At 41.5% G+C, this 27,875-nt stretch overlaps 2 protein-coding genes across 2 annotated transcripts; one reads left to right on the top strand and one right to left on the bottom strand.

Annotated features, from left to right (window-relative positions):
* The first annotated feature begins 8 nt into the window (after positions 1–8).
* On the top strand, positions 9–11,791 carry c11h2orf69 (chromosome 11 C2orf69 homolog). The gene is made up of 3 exons (XM_078263101.1): positions 9–627; positions 7,777–8,015; positions 8,776–11,791. Exons 1-3 carry the CDS (start codon positions 385–387, stop codon positions 9,251–9,253), a joined length of 960 nt encoding a protein of 319 aa, XP_078119227.1. The 5' UTR covers positions 9–384; the 3' UTR covers positions 9,254–11,791.
* Positions 11,364–24,186, bottom strand: stk17b (serine/threonine kinase 17b (apoptosis-inducing)). Its single transcript, XM_078263095.1, has 7 exons — positions 23,584–24,186; positions 18,827–19,039; positions 17,672–17,810; positions 16,530–16,656; positions 16,074–16,122; positions 15,534–15,713; positions 11,364–14,880 (listed from the first exon to the last, which is right to left on the bottom strand). The coding sequence occupies exons 1-7, from the start codon at positions 23,703–23,705 to the stop codon at positions 14,646–14,648; spliced, it is 1,065 nt and encodes a 354-aa protein (XP_078119221.1). The 5' UTR covers positions 23,706–24,186; the 3' UTR covers positions 11,364–14,645.
* Between the last annotated feature and the right edge of the window lie 3,689 nt (positions 24,187–27,875).

The raw sequence follows: 27,875 nt of genomic DNA, 5'->3' as shown, positions 1-27,875 counted from the left end.
GCTTTTGGTTTCCTGGCAGCTATGGTAGTATGATAAACAGCGCCCCTTCGTGGACAAAAAGACCCATAGGATAACTGTCAGAATTAAATATTTTAGTTTATTCTGAAACTGCTACAATGAGAGACTGACGAAGGACATGGCACCGTGTGCAATGATAAGTATTTGCGCTATAGCTCCATGTTTTGTCGTTAGCTGCAGATAATGTGATGATGTGTTGCTAACAGAGACAGCTCATATATAGCCAGCTAGCTAGCTAGGTGACAGCAGCAGTAGCATGGCGTGACTGCGTTGAGAAAGAAAACGCCAAATCATATTCTTATTTTAGAGTCCAGTCGATGCAAGCCACTCGAGCAGAACTTCACTCTAACAGTTGTGGCCAAAACGATGACTTCTGTGGCAGCGACGACATCCTCTGAACCTCCGGGGCTGCACGTAGCAGCCAGCCGAGTTGTACGCTCTGGGAGCCCGCGGCAGAGGCTCCAGAAGCTGCTCGCGGTGCCCGGATACGACCCGAGCCGAGTTAACGACCTGCTGCTCCTCCGGCCTGATACAGACGGTCAGACTGCAGCAGAACCGAAGGAGGAGAGCAGCAACGCGCATGTTGTGTTTTTCCACGGGGATATTCAGGTGAGTGCGATGGACGGTAAGTGTGGGGTCTCAGGTTATCCACGGTGTTAACAGAAGATGATTGATGACTGACCTAACTAAATGTTTTTACTCACTGACAGTTGTTACTGTGATAGGCTTGTTATACGAATGCCATTTACTGACACCCACATAAACACAGATGGGTAAATACAATCCTGTCAGGGCTCAAAGCCACAAGGAGATATGGATTTCAGATATATATGGGTAGCTCCATCCCTGGCGTTTTAAAGGGGATGTTGTGGAGAGGTGTAGATCACACCCATTTAACTTTTTCAAACTTTACAAAGACACACACTATAACAATACAGACTGACTTACTGACAAATAAAATTATGGATTCTTTAATCAGAATCAAAAAAAGTTTTATTGCCACAGTTAGTACACTTATGTGGAATTTGCCTTGGTAGTTGGTGCATACATAAACAGACAAACAAACATATTAAACATTCATAAGAAATAAACAATAAATACAGAAAAACAAATATATACATACAACATAACTGTTGCATAAGAAAAAGGAGGCAGAATGGGTTTAGTGCAAAATTTGCAAAGAATATATAGTATGTGCAGATGTAAGTCCAGGATGAAGGTTAATGCTAAGTGTAGTGACTAGGGATTGTGTGTGTGTGTGTGTGTGTGTGTGTGTCAGTGGGGGTCATGGACCGCAGCCTTTTGCCAGAGGGGAGGGGTTCAAACTGTTTGTGTCTGGGGGGAGAGGGACCGGCTACAATCTCTCAGCAGTGTCCTGGGGGCGTACAGGTCCTGGAGATTGCAGCCAATCACCTTCTCAGCAAAGCGGCTGATACGCTGCACTCTTCAGCAGCGTACCAGATGGTGATGGGAGCAGCTAAGGATGGACTCAATGATGGCAGTGTAGAAGTGCTCCATCATTGTCTTTGGCAGGTTGAACTTCTTCAGCTGCCGCAGGAAGTACATCCTGTGCTGGGCTTTTTTGATGAGGGAGCTGATGTTCAGCTCCCACTTGAGGTCCTGGGAGATGATGGAGCCCCAGGAAGCGGAAGGACTCCGCAATGTTGACTGTGGAGTCACCCAAGGTGATGGGGGTGGGTGGGGCTGCGTCCTTCCTAAAGTCCACAACCATCTCCACTGTCTTCAGAGCGTTTAGCTCCAAGTTGTTCTGACTTTACCGGGTGATTTTGACAAAATTGAACATGGTTATCTGAGTAGGAGCTGAACCAGACTTCAATTTCCAGAATCCCACTGCGATATAATTGTAACACCTTTTAAGTGATGGTATCAGGCATGTAATACAAAAATGATCAGTATATCAAAAAAGCTTTTTAAACTAGGAAATGCATTTCCTGCACAAAATGCGCGCAAACGCTGAAAAGCTAAATTGCTAAAGCTAAACTGGATTGCTAACTTAACCTCGTAAGAAGAAGGCGAAGAAGTGAGAATAGTTTGATAAGTGGGAATGGTTTTAATAAGTATGAATTTCGTTAAAAAAGATGTGGGATATTTAAAGTGAATTCCAGTCAATTCCAACACGTAGCTCTGTTGTTTGGAAATTTGGAGTGCTGGCAGTAGCAAAAAAAAACAATCAGTGCTGCCTACACCGTGTTATCCCCCTGCTAGCGTTAGCACCCAACAGGCTTAAACAGGGCAGGTTTTAGAAGTGTTTTAAGCCTCTGAACATGCTCGAAATGTCATTACAACTGCCTACCCATGTGCAGTGATTCCTTCCGAGGGAACACAGCGAATCTGACTGCAGTAGATGTGACAGGAAGGCATAAAAGTTGTGTTAATCCAGCCAGTGCACATACCTCTGTTTATTTCCTGTTTTCCGGTCAAGTCCACACTAGTCGATTGTCGAACTCGTACAATCCAATATTCCAGTCAAATTTGCTGTGTTCCCTCAGAAGGAATCACACGGGTAGCACATGGGTAGGCACTTGTAATGACATTTTGAGCATTTTTAGAGGCTAAAAACTTGCCCTGTTTAAGCCTGTTGGGTGCTAACGCTAGCAGGGGGATAACACGGTGTAGGCAGCACTGATTGTTTTAGTTTTTATTAAAATTTTCAAACAACAGAGCTACGTGTTGAAATCAACCGGAATTCTCCTTTTTAAAGTTTTCTTTGAAAAACTAATGCTAAACTGAATTGGCTTTAAAAGTTCAATAATGCCAAAAGATGTAGAACATTGTACGGTTTGAATTTGATTTCTAGCTGAACGTATAAGTATGTCTAAAACAGTCATAGTACAATATGTCTAAAAAAAGTCAATACAGTATGTCAAAAAAAAAGAATAGTTGTCGCTAATATTAGCGGAGGTAGAGTAACTAAGGAGGGACAATCTACACCCAGACCAAGCTTTCACTGACAAAGTTGGAATCATATACAGTACATACAAAATAGAAAAATCTGCTAACACACTTCACTCGAGCCGAAAGGTGAAATAACTGAACTTGTAAAAAGAACCGTGGAGGTAGAAGGCCATATTAGCGCAGCAGAAGATATCGAGAGGAGACACGAGAGAGCAATGCAGTATTTACTACACAGGGAGATGGACCAGACGGCCAGCTGGGAAGACCTGCAGAACAGATCAAGACGGAATAACCTAAGAATGTACAGAGTGCACGAAGGAAGTGAAGGAAAGGATGTAAAGGCTTTTGTGAAGGAACTTTATTCAATTGGTTCTTCAACCGATGCCTGGAGTGAATGTACAAATAGAGAGAGCCCACCGATCCTTAACAGCTAAGCCAAAGAAACCTACTGCTGCTCCGAGATCTCTGATTGTCAAGTTTATAGATTATTCAGTGAAAGATGCCATTCTGAGACAAGCATGGAGCCAAAGGCAGATCCTGTCCAAAGCAGCGCCGATGTCAATGATTTCTTTAGAGGAGTTGAATGACCCCGAGTTTTACATTCTGGAGTTTGAAAGTTAACGTTAGGATGACAACACCACGATTTTCTACAATGGAAGGAACTTAATGAGCCGTGTGTAATACGCTCACCGAGCAGCAACGACTGTTTCACAGGCAGGACGTCAGCAGCTCCGCCACTCTGTGTGTGATCCCCACAGAGGAGCAGTCAACCTCCTCTGCCCAGGCTACACCTGGGACTGGTTACTGTTCAGGTTTGAAATAAATGACCGAAAAAAATTAAAATCTGATGACACTGAAATCCAGTTTTGTATGTGGAAGTTCACCTTACTTTGTTCAATGTTATTTGTTGTGTTCTGCCTTAAGACTAGATATGGGCCATTGTCATCATGCTGTAGGCTATACCTGTTTTCTTTGATGTGTGTATTTGGAAAGAATTAAGAGCACGCTAACACGTTCAAACCAATAATACATGGATAGCTTAACCTTGATCAGTTATGAAGTAAAGGGTTTGGGTAGCCCAATTAAAAGACAAAAAATACTCAGCCAATGATGATAGTTGGCAATTGGCCTTCCCAGTTAGATGACCTGGTCTCTTTCAGAAGATCCATTCAGGGATTTAGATATTTCGCGGTTGTCTTTACACCTAAAACCACATGATAAACTGATTTAAGAAAATTAAAAAGGATCTAAACAGATGGGATGTGCTTCCTTTGTCACTCTTTGGCAGAGTAGAGTCCCAATCTCAAAATTCATCTGGCAAAATACTATACTGTAGACTTTTTTATCACTTTTTTCAACATAATATACTATGACTTTTTATCTTTTTTTGTACATGATATACTATGACTTTTTACCCTTTCTTTTCGACATACTATACTATGATTTTTAATTACTTTTTTAGACCTACTATGACTTTTTATCCTTTCTTTTCAACATACTATGACTTTTTATCACTTTTTTCGACATACTATACTATGACTTTTTATCACTTTTTTTGACATACTATATTACTTTTTATCCTTTTTTTTTGTACATGCTATACTATTACTTTTTTTTATTACTTTTTTTCAACATACTATACTATGACTTTTTATCCTTTCTTTTCAACATACTATGACTTTTTATCACTTTTTTCGACATACTATACTATGACTTTATTCTTTCTTTTCGACATATCATACTATGGCTTTTTATCTTTTTTTTTTGACATACTATACTATGACTTTATCATTTTTTTTAGACCTACTATCCTTTTTATTTTTTTTTTGACATACTATACTATGACTTTGTATTATTTTTTTTTTTTGACATTCTATACTATGACTTTATTACTTTTTTCGACATGCTATACTATGGCTTTTTATCTTTTTTTCGACAAACTATACTATGGCTTTTTATCCTTTTTTTTGTACATGCTATACTATGACTTTTTATCATTTTGTTTTCAACATGCTGTACTACGACTTTCTTTTTGATATACTATGACTATTTCTCACTTTTTTTTGACATACTATAATATTACTTTTTATCCTTTTTTTGTACATGCTATACTATTACTTTTTTTATTACTTTTTTCAACATGCTATACTATGACTTTTTATCACTTTTTTTGACATACTATACTATGACTATCACTTTTTTCGACATATACTGTGGCTTTTTATCCTTTCTTTTCGACATACTATACTATGACTTTTTTATAACTTTTTTTGTCCATTTTTTGACATGCTATACTATGACTTTTTTATAAAAAAAATTTGACATACTATATTACAACTTTAATCACTTTTTGACATACTATACTATGGCTTTTTTCGACATGTTATACTATGACTTTTTCATCACTTTTTTCGACATACTATACCATGGCTGCAGCAACAGGCTGCTGCACGACACAGCGACATCTTGATTGATGAACATGGTTGAGGAGTACAGATACCTGGATGTTAACATCAACAACAGGCTGAACTGGAAAATCAACAGCACTGCTGTTTACAAGAAGGGGATGAGCAGACTCTATTTCCTGAGGAAGCTGAGATCCTTCAACGTGTGCAGCAGAATGTTGGAGATGTTGTGGCCAGCGCTCTGTCCTCCTCCACCATCTGCTATAGAAGCAGCATCGGAGCCAGTGACACAAACAGACTTCACACACTGATCAGGAAGGCTGGCTCCGTTATTGGCTGCAAACAGGTGACATTTGAAGATGTGGTGGAGGGGAGGTCACTGAACAAACTTATCTATCATGGATAACCCTGACCACCCTCTCCACCCCACACTGGTCCTTCTCTAAGAGGCTCTGAAAGCTTCCATGTCGCAGGGACCGCTACAAAAAAATCATTCTTGCCACAGCTGTGTTTGAGATAATTTTCTCATTACCTAACACATTACAATACTGCACTATTAGGCCTCCTGCACACTGGTTACTTCATATTTAATATTCTACATGTTTTATTTTGTTATATATATATATACTATGTATGTAGGTGGTAAATTGTATTCTACACTTGTATATACATGTACATTCTTTTATTATCCCTCTAAGTATATTATATATATTATTATATATCTGTAGTTGTTCTGGCATTTTTATCTTTGCTATCTTATTTTATTTATTATTTCTAGTAAATTTCTTGTTTTTTCTGTATGTGTGTGACTATGTCCTTGTAACTTGCTGCTTGTAACAGTAATTTCCCAATTTAGGATTAATAAAATCTATCTATGACTTTTTATCACTTTTTTCAACATACTATACTATGACTTTTGACATAATACATTATGACTTTTGACAGACTACACTATGCCTTTTTCAGTATAATATATTTTTTCTGACTTTTTTCAACATACTATACTATGACTTTTTTTTTTAAAGATCATCATCATTTTTTGCCTTTATTATGACAGGCTTGCTTAGACATTAAAGGGGAGAGAGAAGGGAATGACAGCAGGAAAGGGCTGCTGCGTCAAGGACTGAGCCTTTGTATATAGGGGCGCGCGCTCTATCAGGTGAGCTACCAAGGCGGCCATACTTTTTTTTGACATACTATGACTTTTAAAAAAATTTTTTTTTATATATACTATACTATGACTTTTTTGTATCAATTTTTTTCGACAGGGGCTGCATTAAATGTTGAAGTTATTGTGCAATACATTTCAGGTTTTTTCCCCTGAGACATCAGTGTATGTTTGAATCTGCAGAGCTGAGAAGCTGTGTGTGTGTGTGTGTGTGTGTGTGTGTGTGTGCGCACAGTTCTGAGTAAACCGCTTTGGGGACTAGGTAGGACATGGTAGTGTCTCTCCAGCCTGTGCCAAACATCTAATTGCTGCAGCTGTCATATTATGCAAAACTGTCTCATCAGAGGCCTATTGTTTCTTTTCTTTTTTTTTAGTAAGTGGAAGGGACACTTACTAATCAGGTGTAAAAAAAAAAAAAAAAAAAATCACCCATTTGTTTTCCTTGTCTAATTGCTATCAAGAATTCAAGAACGGGCCTTATGTCCTGAAGCTTTTCTTGTGCCCCATCCATCCATCTATCTATTCATTGTCCTCATTTGCAATTCATTATGCAACTTACCAGGCAAGTGTTAATATTCCCACCGTGTGCTGGTATTTGCCAGGAGACATTTGTATGTGCAGGATGCTGTCACAGTGATGTTTCCATGTTAATAAAAATGAATGAAGTCATTGTGTTCAGGACCTCACAGTCTGACGGCAGGCTGAAGAGATGCTGCTGATGGAACTAATTACGCGCGTCAAAGAGAGACTGATGCGTGTAATGTTTTCAGTCAGGCTCACTGGAGAGGCTGTTTGGCTCACAGATCGAAGCTAACATTTGTCAGAGAAACAAATTAATTTTAAGATGTTTTTTTTCTTTGCATCGTTCTCTCTGAATTTCAAGTGTTTAAAGGCCCAATAACACAGCGTAAGTCACCCCCTAACAGCTAATTTTAGTAAAAGTGGACACGATCCCCGGTCTCCTGGGTGAAAGTCCTGTGTTTGACCCATCCACCCCCCCCAACCAATCTCTCTACACGTATTTTCGGCCTTTCATACCACTCCCTACAGCGTCAATTCACACACAATTGCAAGGTAATGTAAGTCAATGGAGGCCAAGCGAGTATGCGTCTTGATAACACGCCAATAACGGCATACGAATTGGCGTGTCATACATACGCCACTTCATGAGATCAGTCTGTCCAGTGTGTAAAGTTGTGTACTGCAGCTTTAAACAACCTGTGTGTGTGTGTGTGTGTGTGTGTGTGTGTTTGTTTGTTGTCTATGCAGAACTTTGAGGAGGAGATGGCTCTGCAGCCTGAAGGAGCCCAGTGGCTCTCCTGGAGTCTGGAGCAGGTGGCCCTCACCCTGGGCCGACGCTTCCCTGACCAACATGTTTGGGTGGTCCGAGCCTCCCGCATGTATCTCCACAAGTTCAGCTGCTACCAAAACTTTGTGGAGAGCAACATGTTCGGGGCACCGGAGCACTCGCCCTACTCACCTGACATTGGAGTGTTTCACCAACTCAGGTTTCTTCTTCTTGTTGTTGTTTTTTAAACTTTTTCTTCCATGATCAGTTTATCCAACATATAGCATCTGAATTATGTTGTATGGGTTAAATCCCATTTGGTCACTTGGGGGGCAAGCAAACAAGCTTTGAACTCAGCACTTCTTACAGACATGTAACTTATGATGTAAGTCCAATAGTCGTTCCTCCTGTAGCTCTGCTTTGGTCCCTACCACCTCTTGAGGGAAATATTTGACTAAATGTTCCACTATGTTCACCAGCTAGTCGCTAACTTTGTCCGTCTGCTGAGCAGGTAGTGTACAGTGTGTTTATAAAGGCACCAGACCCAACCAGCCAAGGAGCGGGCCCAAAGCCCAACACAACAGAGGAGCGGGAATCCTCCAACCCGAGGTGTAGGACCCATTAAATAACTGTGCTATGGTTAAGTAGAGGCCGACACCTTCTGTGGGCAATATGAAGGTGTAGATGTCGCCAGGTCTGGACTCTTATCCAGCATGTGAAATTTGGGGCAGGCAATTTGCATGTTTTGCCACGGTGACTCTGTTCTAACTAATTGGGGGGCTGTTACGGCCCTAGAGGTTAGCCTTTTGCTTTAACAGTCGGGTTTACTACAGCACTTTTACTAACACAGTTAACGTAGTACTAGCACAGCGAAAACACATTACAGTATGAGCTTTACCCAATGACTGCATGGTGATTGGGTTGCGTTCCAGTTAGCTGTATCATCCTCGCACTGAGTCTAAAAGCCTTTCTGATCACAGGGCCCTGCTGAGCCACGGCATGGAGCGAGCCAACTTACCAAACCCCCTTCAGCCACAAGGAGGCGCTGACAGCATCCCCCCAGGGTTTTCCCTGACACTGGTGGGCTTCAGCAAAGGCTGCGTGGTGCTGAACCAGATGGCGTACGAGCTGGCCGGCGCCCGCGCAGACCTGCAGATGTCGCACTTTGTCAGTCGCGTCTCGGACATTTACTGGCTGGACGGCGGGCACCCGGGGGGCAGTGAGACCTGGGTGACCAACAAGCAGGTGTTAAAGGAGCTGGCTTCCTGCGGGGTGTCGATCCACGCCCACGTGACCCCGTACGAGGTGTGTGACCCGATGCGGGCCTGGGTGGGCCGTGAGCACGCACACTTCATTAAGACCCTGGAGGAGTTTGGGGCCTGTCCAAGAAAGAAGCTGCACTTTGAGGACGAGCCCCCCTCCATCGAAAACCACTTCAGGGTCATTCAGGAGTTTTGAGTTTGGCTTCGATTGGTCCTGAGCACTTAACACTGAGTGTCTCATTCGCTGGTCTTACCTCATTTGTTTTGAATGATTTAAGGGCTCAGGATTTAGAACATGTAACAGATGCTGGTGTGTTGCACTTCCTACTGCTAAATGCACTTGTCCTGAGGTTGATGACCCAGGAGCCTTTCCCCTGGAATTTCTCTCATTTCCGTTGTATGTGATCAAGTGTAACGTTGTGACTTGTTTTAATTTCTGCATTACTTTTAACTGAACTTAAAAAAGGTACAATCTTGAAGATCTCCGTTTCGATGCCGATCGCAGGTGTGTTTTCACAATGAAACTAGTGATCTCACGTTCACTAGTTTCATTGTCCGTAGACATCGATGTTTTCTTTCTTTGTTCGGCCAAAGTAACCGTTTACTCACAACGGCAACAGAGACGGGGAAGAAAACAGCACGCCGCTCTACACAAAAGTGAGGTCTGTTGCGTTAGCGCCGCCTACCGTCTCTGGACCAATCACTGCTGGCTGATGGAAAACGCCTCTCTAACTGTGCGCTGCTTGTGATTTTCCCCGGGAATGTCGCCACAAGGGTTGGGTCCCGAAACCCGGTTCCACTATGGAACCGGTTCCTACGCAACTGGTAGGAATCGGACCTGTATTAGAACGCAAATTTCGGTTCCACTTAATGTGTCGAATGAAATATTTTCCCTCTGTCGCTCCGAAACGGACGTAGAACTATCACACTTTCTCTGTAGTCTACCGTTAGCTAGCTACCGTGAATGTAGGCTGCTTTTAAAATGTCATATTTTCTCTCTGGGCTCACCAACAGACGTAAAAGCATATTAACCATTCACTGCACGTGATCGCTAGTAAACATGTTACACTTTTTCAAGAATCGGTTTAGGATTCTGAATCGTTTTAAAAGTACCGGTTCGGCATCGGAATCGTAAAAATCCAAACGGTACCCAACCCTAGTAGCCACAGACACCCAGTTTGTAATACTGCAAACGCAAGGCCATAGGCTCAATCACCATCGTGTTACCTCATTCAGCAATAGATAGTAGCAGACATTTATTTATGGAAACCTTCTTCGAGATTACTTCACGTTCGGCTGAAGCAGAACAGCTGATTACGTTGTGTTTCTATGTGCACTTGTGTTGAGCTACTTTAAGACATCTGAATGTCTGATGCTGAATTATTGATTGTTTTCAAACGTTTGGCTAATTTACTTGGTTAACAACATAAAAAAAAAAAAAGGTTCTGTTGTCATTCCTTTACTTTAGATCCCAACACAATCGAGGTCAATGTAGTAGCTGTTCCGGAGCATTCAGTCATATCACAGGTTCTTTTTCAGCATATGGAGTCGATTAGCTTTGAATTTCATCTGCTGATGAAGATGATGTGCACCCTGAGGAGAGCTTTTGTCACGCGCCGTTAGGAATGAACTCAATGTAACGTCGCTTTGACATACCGGACCATTTCATGATGACATCCTTTTAAAATATTAACTGAGCATGTTAACTTTGGAGTAGTCCCTTTGGTTAGTTTTGACACTATATCAAATTACCTTAAACAATTGTTCTAACTAGACAAACTAATAATGTTATGAGACAAGGCACATTTAAACTCTCGGGGTTTTTTTTCCCCTCATGGTGGCAGAAATGCATTATATACAGAACATATTGCAATATGTGAAAAATACACATGCCTGCTCGTTTTGCGCGAATGTATCAGAATTTCTATAGGATATACTCCAGTCTGTATGATCTCTGTGTAAGCATCTTTGCACTATGCTGATGGCTGCAACTCATTTTGCTGAATGTAACTTTAAGTCATTCCATTAAGTTAACTTCTTGTATGCTAATGCTGACTAAAGAGGACATGCTTTATTTAAAATCATCTGCTTGCTATTTGGTATACATTGTCACCATGCTATTTAGTCCTATGAACGGTTAGCCAATGAGAGAATGCAACAGAGACATTAGTTTGTCACTAGTGGAACAGAGCTCTCTTGAATCAGCAGGTGGCAGCAGTGTGGAAAGAGTAGGACATTGAAAAAGATGCTGACCTACGCTGGATTGATTCAAGGCAACAAATAAAGACATACAATACTCTAACAGATATTTTTCTACAACCTTTAATGAGCTTTTTCAGTTTGCTTTGTGATGCCTACATATTAGCCTGCAGTTGATCAGAATACAATAAGGATTATGTCTTGTTTTTTTTAGTCATTTCAGATGCAATCAGAATGCTCATACATTAAAAAAAAACAAAAAAAACAATATAAAATGCAAAATAAACATACATCTCGAACATTTATTTGCTTGTGCTTGTGGCTGGTTTGACTGTAACCTACAGTATCCTTCAGTCTCACTGCGGTCTAACAGGAATGTTGGGAGACATCAGTGGTGCTCCACCTTGTGAGGATGACGGCCTGACTGCTCAGCTGAGCACTGCTCGGACCACACACACACACACACACACACACACACACACACACACACACACACACACACACACACACACACACACACACACACTATGAGTGACTAGCTGATGAAAATAACTAAATCAACACCACAGCACAAGTCATGTTCAAGTGGTGGACAGACAAGGGCCAGCAAACAGGAGCCACTCTGTCCGACCCATTCGAGCGTTCCGTCATCCTGCAAAGTGAGCTCCCTGACATCACTGCACTGCAAAACAAGTCCAATCTGCTCAAGATCACGCTACTCGTCAAGTCTTAAAATCGCTTTTTCACAGATGCTGCTGCTGCGACAGGAAAAGCTTTACTTGTTTCTGTACAACTGAGCCAAGTCACATCATTTCAGCATGAATTAAGATTATTTCAAGACGCCGACACCTGTTTGGAGAGGTATTAGAAAAAGCAGAGTAGACTGACTGGACGTACTTTTACTCTTCAGATTCAAGCTTATTTCTTTATACAGTAGCAAAACAGATGCTGCGACTTCTCTGGCTATACTTTCCTGCTGTTTAGAAAACAAATCTTAACAAGGTCAAGTAGAATCTGCTAACTCGGTGAGATGAAATGACTCGTCGAGATGAAAAACGTTATACAGCGTGGTGTTCCAGTTTTTCTAAGTATGACAGCATGGCCGTGGCTGGAGACGCCCATCTCCCACACAAAGGCCATTGTACCAGCTGGTGACAACAACATACAAAAACACAATGTGGTCTTATTCGGTTTGGCACCTCGGAACAAAAAGCGGAATGTTTCACTGGAGATTAAGAGCAATCAGAGTTGCCAGCTCTGCACTTTAGGAGGTGGTGTTTTTTTAAAACTCATTCAAGCGAACAAAAAGATGGCAGATCCTGTGAATCAATAGCACCTCATATTTCACATTATACAGTGGTTCGCTTTCTTGGGACAAACAGTCTCTTTTTCAAAAACACACAAAAAAATATCATTTCTACTTTCTCATCACCCAAAAAGCCTTCGGCGCCTACATATCTCAACACTCGACTTAAAAAAGGACTAGTTCGACGTTTTGGGAAATGCGCTCATTTCCTTACAAAAAAAATGGAATTAGTCCTTTAAACGCTTCTTTCAAGACCGACAGATTTCCAACTCCACGTTTGCGGAGTATTTCATTATCTTCCTCTCGACTGAAACCATCGGACTCATCTCTGTCTTTACTTCCCGGTACCATCATCAAACTCTTCTTTGCTTTCGTCTTCCCCGATCCACTGCAATCAAACATTCCCATTTCATATTCATTACACTAGAACCACAACAGCTGGTTTTAAATAACACCGTAATCATCCTCTCCCACCATAATCAACACTTCCTTATAATAAGACACATTAGCACATTATTTACATCAAAATATAAAGTATAAGTCCAGCACATAAATAATAATGATAATAATAATAATAATAATTAGGCCTTTAAGAATAACATTAGGAATACAAAACACAGTGAGCAGAGAGTGAGCAGCATGCCCTGAGATGAGAACAGGAGTATTATATATATATATATATATATATATATATATATATATATATATATATTTTCTATTACTTCGGGCACCCTGAGCCAACAGGACTGGAGTAGCTTTTTAATGAAAAGGACACTGAATGGCTTTGGAGAGGCTCTGAAAAACCCAGCGGCCACCTCTCAGGAACAAGCACACAGACACTCTTTCATCAACAGCTCCCCGTTTTTTGCTTATCGGTTCAACGCGCGTGCTGATGAAGTAAGTGCTAAAAGTTGTGTTTCTCTTTTTCCGGCCAACAGAAGAGGAACTTGCAGCTCGGTGAGGAAATCATTTGAGTAAGTGTTAGGTGTGGCATGTGAACGACTGCATGAGTCACTGGGCTTTTTTGTTTAGTTTTTTTTCTTAGCCGGTACAGTTTTTAAGTTTCTATCTTACTACAGAAGAGTATACAAGAATGCAGAAAATACTGCGATTTGTTGCTCATGTTGGCATTGAAAAAAATTCATAGTAAATGTGGGAGACGTTGAATTCTTTGGAGGGGGACTATGCTATGATTGGAATTAATAAAATGAGTTTTATATAAAGCCCTGAGCTAAATAGAAACCCTCGTGCTACTGCAGACATGGAGAAAAAGACAAGATATAAAGGAACGTTTTAGGCTTGTGTTGTAACTCAGCCTCTCTGCTGGGTGGATGTGAAATACAGCGATGTTTGCAGGTAGTAAGAGATGGAGCTAAGGCATCAGCAGCAGCATGTTTTATGAATTTTCAATGAAACGGTGACTGAATGACATGTACCCAGACACCGAGAACAAAATCGGAGTCGGAGCGTTTCCCGTAACGCGGCTGTCCAGCTGTCCCTCAGTCTGGTCCTGCATGCAAATAAAGGACGTCTGTCATACTTCCTCAAAGCAGAGGCGCTTATCTCGATTCTCAGACGAGATAAGCATAAGAACACTTGACTTCCCGGTCTTAAGGCAGAGCGCTACTAACTTCTTTAAAGGTTTTAGAAAATAGATTTAAAATGTACAAGAGAAGCATTGCATAGATTTCCCTGGAAATACTCCACGCTAGCCTTCATCAGTACAGGAACAGCGATACCCCCAACACAGAGTGGAATTGGAAAACACCAGAGGTTTGAACAATGAAAAGGTATTGAACACTTGAGGTTAAACACACTGCATTCATTAAGACATACTGTACCATTTGCACACTTTTTAACAGCGCTGGATCAGAGAAAGATCTCAACGTTTTAGCTGGTTATCTTTGGTCTGAGTGGTCGATCTTGGAATTTTTGAAAATTATTGAAATATAAACACAACCTAAGTACTTTTGAGTGGTGACCGCGGACTGCTGGTTTTTCCGGAGGCTTAAAAGAATTTAAAAGCTCACAGGAAGGAGTGTGAGCAACTTCAATTTCTTCCCGTTTTCTTTTGTTTACGTTTTCAAAAGTCACCGTCTCCAGCGGCGGGCCTTTCGTCGTCGAAGCGAAACCTTTTTGCGTGAGAGTGGGGCGAGTCCAGGAAGTTCTCCTTGTCCTCGGGGTCCTCGGGGGGGGCTGCCCACTTGGTGCCGCAGCTCCTGTCGCGGACGGTGCGGGTGGCGGTGGTGTGGTCGGGGCTGAGACAGAGCTGCCACAGCCAGGGGTGGCTCATACACTCCGCAGCGCTGGGCCGGTCCCTGTGGGCCGAGCACAGCGTTAAACACTCCCACTCCCACTCTAACAAACATTAGCATTCATGATTCACAGTAGGGCTGCACCATATGAGGAACATATCTTAATTGCGATTACTTTGACTGATATTGCGATTGTGATATGATTCACGACATTGGAGGGAATGATGGGACGTCTCTGCAGCACCACAATACATCCAGAATAATGCTCGGACACATACATCGAGAAAATTAACTCTAATTAACATGCAACAGGTTCTTTTGGGGATCATTCCATGAACTATTTAGTCTATAAAAACAGCAGAAAATGTTCCTAGAGCCCAAGGTGACCGGACTTATTCCTATGTATAGATTACAACCTAAAATCTCACTAAAACACGACAGAGAAGTCAGAATTAGGACTGCGGTGTATTCCCCCCCCCCAGTTCATCCTATCATACTTGCTAGCGCTACATGTTTTGACGTCTGTGCGGGGGAAATGGAGCTTTATTTGCTCTCAGCTGTGCAGTGCGCAGTGCGTGTGAATCCCCCTCGAGCAGACTGTTGGGCTGTCTCGTGGAAACTCCTCTCGAACCGGCTCCGTGCTAACATTCCATTTGGATTTCATTCAAAAAGAACTCACTTGAGGGCTGAATGGAGTGCGAGGTGGTTCTACTCACTCGGGGGTTTTGACCAGCAGCTTGCGGATGAAGTCCACGGCCAGCTCAGACACCCTGGAGAAGGCCTCCCTGCTGTAGTCCACGTTGACCTGGGACACGTTCAGATACGTCTCCTGCTTGTCGTCCCCGACAAAGGGAGACTCGCCCGTCACCAGCATGTAGGCTATAACACCCACACTCCTGAAGAACACACACACACACACACACAGCGAGAACACCGTCACAACACGTACAGGAGCCGAGTGGGCTGAGCACCGCAAGGCTGGCTGATTTAGTTTCAATCGTTCTGTGAAAACTAAATCCCATTTCCATAATTTTGGGCCACTTACAAAAGTCAGAACAAAGGTGACCATTAAAATGATTACCCAAACTGTAAACAGCTATTAGCTTTAGCAGCAGCTACTTTGTGGCTTGTGGCTTCTCAATGGATCCCCCTTCATTTTCATTTACAAAAGGATTTAGTTTAGAGTCCAGATGATAGAAGTGACGGTCCAAGCGGCACATTTTCGGTCACTGCCAGTTTCGCCGGATCGGACTCACCATAGGTCAGTGGCTGTTGTGATTGGCTCATAATTCAGGATCTCAGGAGCTGAAAGAAGACATGAGAGTGAAAAAGTCAGTTGTCATTCGATATTGCAAGAATGCCTTCATGTAATTTCCTGCCGTAGCCTTTCACACCGCACGCTGTTGAATTTCACCACGGCTGACGTTTTGCATTTCTGTTTGGGCTTGGTTATTGTTGTGTTGAGTCATCGACTTATCTGTTTCAGGAATGTACAAAAACATGGGAAGGCCGGACAAGAACTGTGGGACAGCAGGGTTGTATTGAAAGACAATGCCTCAATCCATTAAGTGTAGTGAGACCTACAAAGGCATTTCTATTAGCGTTACACAAGAGCGGTTTGACTCTGGAGCAGGTTTCCGGACTGAATGTGGGCATACCCTCCTGTGCATGTTTTGGAGTAATCAAAGCGCGTTTCATGAACACCACCTTACCCACATATTCAGGTGTGCCAAGAATCTCTCTGAGCTCTCCAACCGCGCCCAGTCTGCGTGCCAGGCCAAAGTCTACGATCTTTATGTCTCCTGGAGGACACAGGCTGGTCAGGAGAATGTTCTGCGGCTGAGAGAGAAGCAAAGTGGACACACATCACGCCGAGAGCCGAAGTACGTACTTCAAACTTATTACACAACACGAGTCAGGTTCTCTTTTGAATACTTAGTCAATAATAACAATCTTTGCCCTCCAAGGGAGAGGTGTTTACCTTTGTGTAAAATGATTATTTGTGTGCTGAAAAACACTCTGAGCACATGACACTGTTCAAACATTGCTGGAGTTAAACTATTGCAACATTCTCTACAAGAGAAGTTACTGTACATACAGTACAGCACAAACTCCTTTTGTTTACACCAAACACACACATTTATTTTGTGGTTTTGAAGCCGATCAGCATCTACTGCATGTTGAAATAACACACAGTGGAATGTAACATTCTGGGGACATGGGGATCCATCCGAAACAGGAGTGTATGAATCATAATTTGTTTTTACACTGTGCTGTTGAGCTTTCCCACTCTACCCTGACCAAAGGGTTCTGTTACCAACTAGAATGCTACTCCTGGGCTTGACTGTGTCATGAAAATAGGAAATTGGGGTTTTGAGTCCACAACTTAAAAAAAAAAATTAAAAAGGGAACACACAGCCAAGCACTTAAGTGGGCAGTTTGTGGTGAAGCGAGTGAACGTGTAAAAATAGATTCCCTCGACTCCAGCTCCACTCATGCATGTGACTGTGTGTGTGTGTGTGTTTAACTATATTCGTGGGGTCCAAACACCGGGAGTCCAGTATACTTGTGGGGTCCCGACAGCTTTGTGGGGCCAAAATGCTGGAACCCAAAACTTTAAAGGGCTGTTTGAGGCTGTTTTAATACTTGGTTTTAGGATTAGGGTTAGAATTAGGTTCTGGTTATGGTGAGGGTAAGGGTTAAGGTTAGGCATTTAGTTGTGATGGTTAAGGTTAGGGTAAGGGGCTAGGGAATGCATTATGTCAATGACGGGTCCCCACAAAGATAGTGCCACAAACCTGTGTGTGTGTGTGTGTGTGTGTGTGCGCGTGCGTGCGTGCGTGTGTGTACAGACCTTGAGGTCTAAGTGCACCAGGCTGCTCTGGTGGAGATGGTGGACTCCCTCCAGTGTTTGCCTGATCAGACGAGTGATCTGGGCCTCTGGCAGCAGCTCCTCAGACACGCAGTGGTCAAATATCTCTCCACCGGCCGCACTGGGCACGGAGAAAACACACTGTTAATATACACACACACACACACACACACACACAAAAACACACACACACAAACACACACACACAAACACACACAAACACACACAAACTGCATCGACTGCTCATCTACTGAAATGTCCAAGGAAGAGTAAAATAACATTTAAATGCAGTTTTGTATGTGACGCACTTTCAACAAGACAAACGGAAATATACTGTAGTCATGGATTGCAGGGTGGCCTAGTGGTTTCAGGGGCCAACCCATCGCCAGAGGGCCACTGGTTTGATTCTACATGTCCTGGCAAAATGGGGATCAGCAAGATAGCAACCTCAATCCTGCTTACTCACTGTAAAGCACTGTAGGTAAGAGTGTCAGCCACAGACTGATTTTACAACATTTCAAGTTATTCAGGTTTGTAATTTGTTAATTTCCTTAGCCCTTTTGGAGCGGTCCAGAGATCAACTAAGTGCTGTCCTTTGCTCTCGGGAAGGGATTAACATGTCTCCAACAACAACAACAACAACACCACGTAATAGAGGTGTGGTTGGATAATGATAGCGATTCGCTCAAGACAGCCCCTGTGTATTCTTCTTTCTAATGTGGGCCTGACATCTAGTTTCTGTTTTGATGGTACACAGAAACAAGATGAATGTCAGGCAAGGAAGGCCGGTTCATTTGAAAAAATGATTGAACGTGAAAGGTCAGGAGGTCAGAAGAACATGATACCTAAGACCATGTTCGTTCAGGAGTTTCAGCTCTAAGCTGTACAATAATCTAGCTATCCAGACAAACCTGTTAGGAAGAATGAGCATTACATGAAAAAGCAGCGAGTTTTAAGATTGGACTAACAGGACTGTGCCCTTCAACGGGATCATACTGCTGCCTGTGCATGTTTTTACTTGTTTGTGGAAGAAACATTTAGCCTAGTGTTAAGACTCAGGTTCAGAGCTTGTTAAATATGATGTGCCACATTATTAAATGAAAAAAGAATATGCCACTGGTGTTGTTGGGAACTCACTATTCCAGCAGCAGGACGATGTCGTGATCTGTCTCGTAAGCAGCGTGCAGGTTGACCACACGGGCGTTGTTACGGGCCGCCTCCAGGACGGCCATCTCGTGGATGACGTCGGCCCGGCAGTCACGGCCTCGCCTCCTCTTCCGTAGGAACTTGGCAGCAAACACCTTCCCCGTGGCCTTCTCCACACAGTGCTTGACCACCGCAAACTTCCCCCTAGGAAGCAGAAAGTGGGCATACGGTTTCGGTCATATTCATTTTGCCCCGATATCACAAATCATAAGTTTGCCTCGGAGGGCTTTACAATCTGCACAGCAAATGACACACACTGTCGTCAGAACTAGAAAGTCTCCCATAAAAAAACTAGTTCAGATTGAATTCATTTCATCCATTAAAAGATCTAACATTCTCCAATTAGTGAAGTTACAGGGCTTAGATTTCTAATGTATTACACATCAGGTTAAGTGACATGGAATTTAAGAAAAAGTCCCATTTCAATATGGCTGACAGTACATGTTAAGGGTGGGAAATCACAGGTCAACTTGTCCAGCTGATGTCCCTCGCATTACAGTGGATGGGGAAAGCTAAAAGGCAGTTTGGTGAAAATGATGTTCAGTATTTACTAAATTGTATCTCTTTAGAATGGTGACTTACACCACAACATGTTTCCACGACACTTTTAAAATAAAACAATACATGATATTAATGAATATAGTGGATATATTCTCAAGCCTAATGACATATGGCTAGTTGTAACTGATTGCAGCATTGGGACAATGGTGCTATACAAGCATTGGCATTAGATAACTGTGTGTTATCTAACTCCATGTCTTGATCATTGGGGCAATTGTTCACGTTACTCAAGACTGGGAAGATACAAGTGTCTATCTGCTACTAGATGGAAGGGGAAAGAATTCATCACGGCTGAGCAACCTGAAAAGCAACAATCCAACAATACGGAATCATCAGAAACATGCCGTGCTTATTTGGTATTCAGGACACATTATACGGTCTTTTTTTTTTTTTCCTTTCTTAAATGATTAAAGTTTAGCTCCTAAACTATACCTGAACAAGAAGGCCGGCAAAATGAGTAACCCCCAAATTGTCCTGAGAACTAGACCTTCCTTCCTCTAACTTAAACATTTGGTATTTAGCGGATACAGTATTTTATGCCATTAGTGGAAACCCTTCTCCCCATGGCCATGGAAAAGCTATTTCAATCCAAAAATATCCTGAAGGTTTCAGACCCAGAAGGACATTGATAGAACAATAGAGCTAAACTATGCTATTTCTCTGTAGCACCACCTATCACTGTTAACTTACAAGTCATGTTTTCATGCAGTTTTAGCATTTGATACACAACATTTTCAAAGCTGATAGCACAGCAATGATACTCCATGCCATACTGAATAGTCCTGCTTTCCTGTAGTATCTGGCAACCATTTATGAACTAAGCTGAATACATGTTGGGACTTATCACACTAAATGTGCAATTTAAGACATGTGATGGCCATTTGTCATTATCATTGACTTTTAATTATACAGTAGTAGTAAATGGTTATAAAAGAGGCATTCCAGAAGTTCAGGATTCCACTTCACTAAAGTCCTGGGTCTCTAAGCACTGATGATGTCATCAGGGGTATTTTCTCTTGACTAAACTTGTTGATATTGTACAATATACAGCCTAACTTACACTCCTCATAAAAGGTAAACTCATCTTCATGTATACAACTGGTCGACTGCCCTTTGATAGATTGCATTTATCAACTTTTGGCTACCAGGGGGAAGGAAAACATTAAAGTGCTCATATTATGCTTTTTGGCTTTTCCCCTTTCCTTTATTGTGTTATATATCTTTTTTGTGCATGTTATAGGTTAACAAAGTGAAAAAGCCCAAAGTCCACCCCAAAGGGACTTACCATCTCCAACAGAAAACACTGTTCACAAACTGCTCCAAACAGCTCTATTGTAGTCCAGCCTTTACTTCAGAGACAAACATGGTCACTTTGTAACACACGTTATGATGCTCGCCTAGCTGCTAGCATGGCACGGCCTCATACTCTGCTTCTGACTGGCTAGTAGTCCTTACCTAGCTACTGTCAGGGAACGCCCTCATACTCTGCTTCTGACTGGCTAGTAGTCCTTACCTAGGTACTGTCAGGGCACGCCCTCATACTCTGCTTCTGACTGGCTAGTAGTCCTTACCTAGCTACTGAGCATGTGCGACTCCTAACAAAGATGGAACAGAAGTGAGAGGTCTCACTCTGTAGCTAAAACAGAGAGCTCAACACACAGGGTGAAAAGAGGAGCTGCAGCAATGTGCAGTACAACAAAAATATGGTGGTTTTTGAAAAACGAAACCACATAAACCTATTCCGGTACAACCTCTAAATACAATTATGAACCTGAAAATGAGCATAATATGAGCACTTTAAAAAAGGTGACAGATACTAGGGCTGAACGATATGAGGAAAACATGTGATATGCAATAACGTTGATTACCGTGATAACAATATTATTTGCGATAAATAAATATTAAAGTCTACTCAGTTCTGCTGCTTTCAGTATTCTGCTTGAATGCAAAAAGTGCTTGTTGAATTTAAAACAAGTGAAAGAAAATCATTTTCAACATTCTTGTATTGAACAAATTGAACATTGAATTGAATATAAAAGGCACTACTAAATTGACAGTTACATTATAAAGTGCAGTTTTCTACTGATATTTTCTTTCAAATAACAAAAAAAAATCTCTAAGTGTCATCGGCGATGTGTCGCAGCTTTCCCGATATGTGTATGCTGCACCAGTTGATATTGCGACGATAAAAAAAAATATATTGTGCAGCCCTAACAGATACACAGCCACCACATGGTCTACACCAAACATTTCTAACTCTATAGCTTGCTGGATGCTAGTCTAACCTGCTAGTCACTAACTTTGACGTGTGACGCTGCGCAGGTAACAGATTTTTATCAGGGCTTTAGTTCAGCTGCGTACCATAAAACCAAAACAATGCTAAAACAAAGTTGCAGACTGGGTTTTATAATTATTTCTGTTACTGTCTTTCACCCTTCTCACATTACCAAGTCATCCCATACCATGTGAACAGAGAAAATACTGATGAATGCACAACCAGTTCCAAAAAGAAATATTGACAGACTGACAATAAATACCACTCAAAGTTCCAACCTGACAAAGAAATATGTAAAACGCGGTGAAACTGAATTTCTCCACTGTTAAATGTCACTGTTTATTACCTTAAGACTTTGCTGTACTGAAGCTGACAATAAACATTCCTTAAAAGGACAAAAGCAGAACTAGAATTGCCCTTATCATGTTCTTATAAAAATATCGCACCTCAGAACTTCCTGGTTTGACAAACTGCACACACATAAGTGAACAGAAGTGGCCTGTACCATTTCTTCTTTCTAAACGTCTGGTTTCCACATGTGCGCATTTCCTCCCCCACCCCCTGTTTTGAAATCAGAATTATACAGTACATGCTTGCATGACACATCCCTTCAAACACACCTCAGAGATCTTAGGGCATGATCATCCACCCTCAGCTGTTGCCATGGCTCACACACAGTGCCGAACACATGACAAAGGTCTACTGTAGCACCATCATTCAGGTCATCCCTGCACTGCGAGGCTCGTGTATTTACAGTGGTTAAAGCGCACAGTCCAAAGTCCAAATGCAGTTAAAGTTTCAATGACTTGATCTGTGCTACTCATGTATGAAAATACAGAAATTACAGACAATGCAGACTTGAACATATCATTATAATTGGTCAGATAAAATGTTTCTGTTGTCCGTATGTGATATGTGGCAGTTATTGCGTGTTTATTCTCATGTTTAAAGTTGTCTTCAATCTGTACTGACAATATAACTTAATTTAGTCTCAATACTCCGTTTCTATAATACAGAATTGGGATTTTCTTTTTCTTCTTGAACAAAAACTAAAGTGGAATAATACACTTCTAGAGACAATATATCATGAGACATTTTCTAAAAACGGATTGTTTTCTGAAAAAGAATGCAGTTCACATGTCAGTCAGTCAGTCTGACATTTATTTCATTTGTAAAGAAGTACAAAACGTGGATTTTCTGCATTTTCGGTATCATATAAACACAAAATATTAAGGTGAATCATTGGTAAACAAATAAAACATCGAACAAAGAATCGATTTTAAAAATCGTCGCAAAAATCATGATACATACGATTTTCTATTTTTTCCCCTAACAGAAACGGACTGTCATTTCTAACTATGTAATAATAAATTGTATGGCACTAGCACAAGTATCGATTATAAAGAATGATCAAAATTAGAATACTTCATAAACTACCACTGAGTTGAATGACAATGGAAATGTATGACAGTCTCAGGCTCTCCTTGCTGTTGCATTGATAAGGCTTTCCTAAGCAGTCAGTCAATAGTTCCCAAACTTTATGTTATACAATTGTAAACTGTGGTCTATATATAGGCTACTGTGGTTATGAGCTTATCAGAATGTTGTAATGCAATGCTGCCCTGTTAATAACGTTATGTATCAGTTGGACTTCCTATTAACAATCCAGATCCATTTCAAATGCAAATTGTACAATTGATACACTCATCCCTATGAAAGCCTAGCATACTAGTGCATAACGGAACAACTTTTAACATTCGTGCAAACAGCATTCTGCCCGGAGGAGACCCTCTGAACCTCCCTCAGGGACCCTGATAGTCCCGGGACAACAGTCATATAATGTTGGACTCACCTTCCAAGCTCTCCAGTGATTTCATACACACTTTCCATCGGCTCCGTGCTGATTGGAGTCTGAATTTCGCCGAGCAGACCAGCTGCGAGCCCGCTGCGACTGTCCAGCCGCCTCCGAGACATCTTTCTCTCCGTAGGTCAGTCCTGCTGCCAGCTACCCGGCTGGATACGTTAACGTCACCGCGCTGAAAGCTAAATGAGAGACGAACGACCAAACTAACCAAAGTGGCTATCTAACGTTTACACTGCCAGTTTAACATTAACTACATGGTAATGTTAAATAAGCCGGTTAACGTTACCATGCTACTGTTTAGTTTGGCTACTTCACCGAGTCCGGTTAGCTCAACTGTCGCTAACTAAGTTAGCTCGACGGTCAATGTCGCGGGTCCAAAAGTAAGTTAAACCTATTTCCTCAGCTCAACTGAAGAGGAGTGGTTAGTCTATAACATTTACAGCTACGGCTGACTCCAGGGGTTAAGTTATCCAAACTGCCGCTGTGGGCGACTACTAAATATCCTAGTAAGTTTATCTCGAGTGTTTTCGATCATTTTTACATCCTTCTGTTTGACACTTACTCGACACGTCACGGCTTGACGCATGCGCATTATTGTTGTGTTTGAAAAAAAGCAATAAAAAAAACGAGGTCAGAGGATCTTTGATATTTCTTTTCCTAGGATGTCGAAGGCATGTCCCGCCCTACTCTGCCTCTGATTGGCTTACAATGGTATACCTAACCCTGACCAGACCAAACCAAACTCCTTAATGCTTAAACCTAACCAATCCAAGCCAATCAGAGGCAGAGTAGGGCGGGTCATGCCTTCACCATCCATGGAAACGCAGATTTGAAACGTAAATACCGATTTAATTATAATTGTGCGATACAATCGTTATGAGTGTTTATCAGACCTTTCATTTAATCCGACCCCAGATTGAAATCAAACAATTACTATTTCCATTGTATTTCTTTTCCTTTTTTGATTTATTCATAATTTCTTTGTCATTGCTTTCATTGTATCTTCTTCACTTTTGTTTATATTGCACTGTAATACTGACTATTATGTTTTCAAATTGTATCAATGTGAGAAATGTTGGCCATAAGATTTGTATTCTGAAATATTGTATAATAAAAAATAAAATTAAAAAAATTGAGCTACGTAGAAACGTTGACCGTCTAAGTAATAAATATGACAAACTAAATCAGAAGTTTGACTTATTATTCAAAGTTTTCCTTTTTATCTCACACGACACTTAAGACTTTAAGATTTTACTTGTGACATAGTGTTAGTTTCTCATAATTTTAACATAAGCTACTGTCTAAAAATGAATCAAAACAAAAACAAGTCATCATTTTTGAGATAGCACGTCCAAAATATGAGATATATTGCCTCAAATGTGTGAGATCAAAAGTCTAAATTATGAGATCAGCTGAATTTTTGACTTACAGTCTCATTTCTTTCTCATATTTTATGTAGAAAGTCAAACTTACTTAGTATGTTTTGATTTTAGCTTACCATTAGTTTTTATTTTTGTCATTTCTAACATGAGCTTCCACATATACATTTGTTTAATGTGCACATGTAAATTCAATAACATGTGGCAAATCATCTGCAGGGCACTGACACCTCAGGGTCTAAATACTGCAACTTCTTATAGCTCCATGCAATAACAAATGTATGAAGAATGTATAGGGATAGTTTTGATATTTTTAAAATACATTTTTCTTCATATTGTCTTTAAGATTTTTATTTAGTCAATTGCCCTTATTTTATTTTTCTATTCCTTTTACGGACATATCTGTCTGGACAACTTTGGGTTTAGGAGAGGATTATTTAATCAAGGAAAGATAGTGGTAACCTAATGATGAAGTGTTTTTCTAATTTCCTAACAGATCGAGTTTGTACTATAAAGATAATACATTTATTTATTGTACTCGTTCAATTGGTACCAAAACTCTTGTAAAAGATAAATAAGGGTCTTGTATCGTTAATCAAAATTTGCCATTTGTTCTCTTTTATTACAATCATTGGGGTGAAATGGAGACACACATACAGGAGCTTTGCATAGAGTGGAATTCTGAAAACCGGAGCCTGTCTTTATTTGGGTGTGAAGCAAGTACTCAATCCTACCAATCTTCTGCAGCAGAAAAGCCTCGTTATGGAAAACGTCAAACTGTACTGTACTGTATGTCCTAACGTGAAGCGTTGTTGCCCATGCCACAAATCTGCCCCTCAAGCAAACATGAGGTGATGCTCTGTAAGGATTTGGCAGAAGCCAGAAGTGGGATGTGTTTGTTAGACAGAAATAGAGAGCAGGCCTAATGGTTGACTTTGCAAGCCCCAAACCTTTGGTACATTCGGTGCAAAATAGATATATTTATACACACAACAGGACAGACATACATATACATTTCTATACAAAGAGACAAACAGGACCACACACATGGTACACGTACATGTGCTCTCACGTTTCACAAAATCAAAACAGCCCTATTGATTCATGAGCAATGAACCATAACCATCGACCTATTACTAAGATAGGCAGACACGCACATGTGAAAGTAACATTTTTTTGAAACATGCTGCCGAGATACTCGCCATTACACTGTCATAGATAAAACAAACTATTGCATTTGCACATTGTCCATTACCTGGAGCTAAAACTAAGTGACTAAAGCACCTATTTCCCACACCTTGTTCCCATGAGCTTAACACTCAAGGTATGACAGTGCCAGGTAAGCATAAGGCCGCATGCCTCAAGTGAGCGCCACAACCAAAGTCACGCAACCTAATTGTCTCCCTCACACCTTTTTCTGAATGGATAGCAATATCCTCATGCAAAAAAAGCTAGTAAGGACAGTGTGTTGCACTATTTCAGCATGCAATATCGAGCTATAACACAACGCCATCTAGGGGGTTTCTGCTCCAGCACAGCTCACAGAGCTGACCGGGAGGATCCCGCATGCAGTATTGGACTGGGAGAGGGGGGGGGGCTGGGATATGAAAGTCTGCCTCCACATCTCGCATCACATGTGGGGCTCACTAGCACTATTCCAGCCCCCTGTGGTGTAGCTCCAACAGGACTCTGTACAGTAGGTGTAATCGTGCATGCACCCCATAGAAAACGAGTATGTGTGTGTGTTTTTCGTGTGCATGTAAGAAAGTGTGTGAGAGACTGAGTGAAAGGGTCCTCAGGGTTTGGGTCGTGCACTTAAGAGTTAGAGAAATGTTTTATCACATGCTTTATAGACAGAACTATTGCCTGGCATGGACTTGTATGCCAAACGTTCTAAAGTATAATATCCATACAGCACTAAAGGCTGCTTGCTTGTTCCTGACAACATCATCTTCATCACACCTGGTCAGGTCATTCAGAAAGGAGGAAATCCCTGGCTCTATGCTTTGAAGTTGCCAGAGTAATGACAGCACACTTTACTGCCCCCTTGTGTTGATATCTGTTTGGGGAATTTAAACCGCCCTTAGTTTCACCATCTTTTTTTACAAGGAAATAAAATCACTTCCCTTACGAAATTTCACTTTATGGTCAGGAGAACCCAAGAGGCACTAAAGAGATCCCAACACTGCTCCCTGACCAGGTACCTGGGTGACACCAGGTCAGTGTCTTTCAGTTTACAAGGCCTAATCCGGTGCCAACATGGAGTGAAGCGCATCCTCATTCCTCAAGCAACCGTGTCGCGTTTGATTCCCTTTTCCCTCCACCTCCAACTCTCCACTTTGTGTTTCCCTGGAATCTTCTTCAGGGACCCACAAACAGAGTTGCTTGAGGTCCATACATTCAGTCACTTATTTGGTACATTCATCACTTTCATAGGATGGAAAGAGGATTACATCAGTGAGAAGGACCTCGTGGGTCATACTTATAAGCTGACGTCATCTGTCTGTGTGAGAAAGTGCATCTATTGCCCATGATTAATGTGTGGAACAGTTTGGAGGACAGGGACCCTGCACATCCATCTGACTGAAGTGTGTCTGTAAATCTATCTGTATTAGAGTGCATCTGTTACACTGTAAGAAATTGCACCCACAGCATCCAGGCTAATGTTATAATATTGTGTGTGTGTGTGTGTGTGTGTGTGTGTGTGTGTGTGTGTGTGTGTCTGTGTGTGTTTGTGATACTGGACACCTTGTTGAGTATATGCAGAAACAGGGCTGCATGTCTCAGATATGTCTTTACCTTTCGTGCCCATGTAAGAGCTCTGATGTCGCAATATTGAAGGTAACAGTCCTGACCAGAACCTGCCATCATTATCACGATGGGTCTGTAAGTGTCACTGAT

The sequence above is a fragment of the Sander vitreus genome, chromosome 11 (assembly GCF_031162955.1).
Source record: "Sander vitreus isolate 19-12246 chromosome 11, sanVit1, whole genome shotgun sequence".
In the NCBI taxonomy this organism is placed as follows: domain Eukaryota; kingdom Metazoa; phylum Chordata; class Actinopteri; order Perciformes; family Percidae; genus Sander; species Sander vitreus.
This window is presented reverse-complemented; position numbering and strand designations above follow the sequence as displayed.

What these genes read in the sequence shown, in the direction of transcription:
- stk17b (XM_078263095.1), bottom strand. Translation starts at nt 23,705, where the DNA reads ATGTCTCGGAGGCGGCTGGACAGTCGCAGCGGGCTCGCAGCTGGTCTG. An exon ending in TGGCACACCTGAATATGTGG is followed by an intron (nt 16,123 to 16,529) that starts GTAAGGTGGTGT and finishes GTCTTCTTTCAG; the next exon opens with CTCCTGAGATCCTGAATTAT. An exon ending in ACAACAGCCACTGACCTATG is followed by an intron (nt 15,714 to 16,073) that starts GTGAGTCCGATC and finishes TGTGTTCTTCAG; the next exon opens with GAGTGTGGGTGTTATAGCCT.
- c11h2orf69 (XM_078263101.1), top strand. Translation starts at nt 385, where the DNA reads ATGACTTCTGTGGCAGCGACGACATCCTCTGAACCTCCGGGGCTGCAC. An exon ending in TTTTCCACGGGGATATTCAG is followed by an intron (nt 628 to 7,776) that starts GTGAGTGCGATG and finishes TTGTCTATGCAG; the next exon opens with AACTTTGAGGAGGAGATGGC. An exon ending in GGAGTGTTTCACCAACTCAG is followed by an intron (nt 8,016 to 8,775) that starts GTTTCTTCTTCT and finishes TTCTGATCACAG; the next exon opens with GGCCCTGCTGAGCCACGGCA.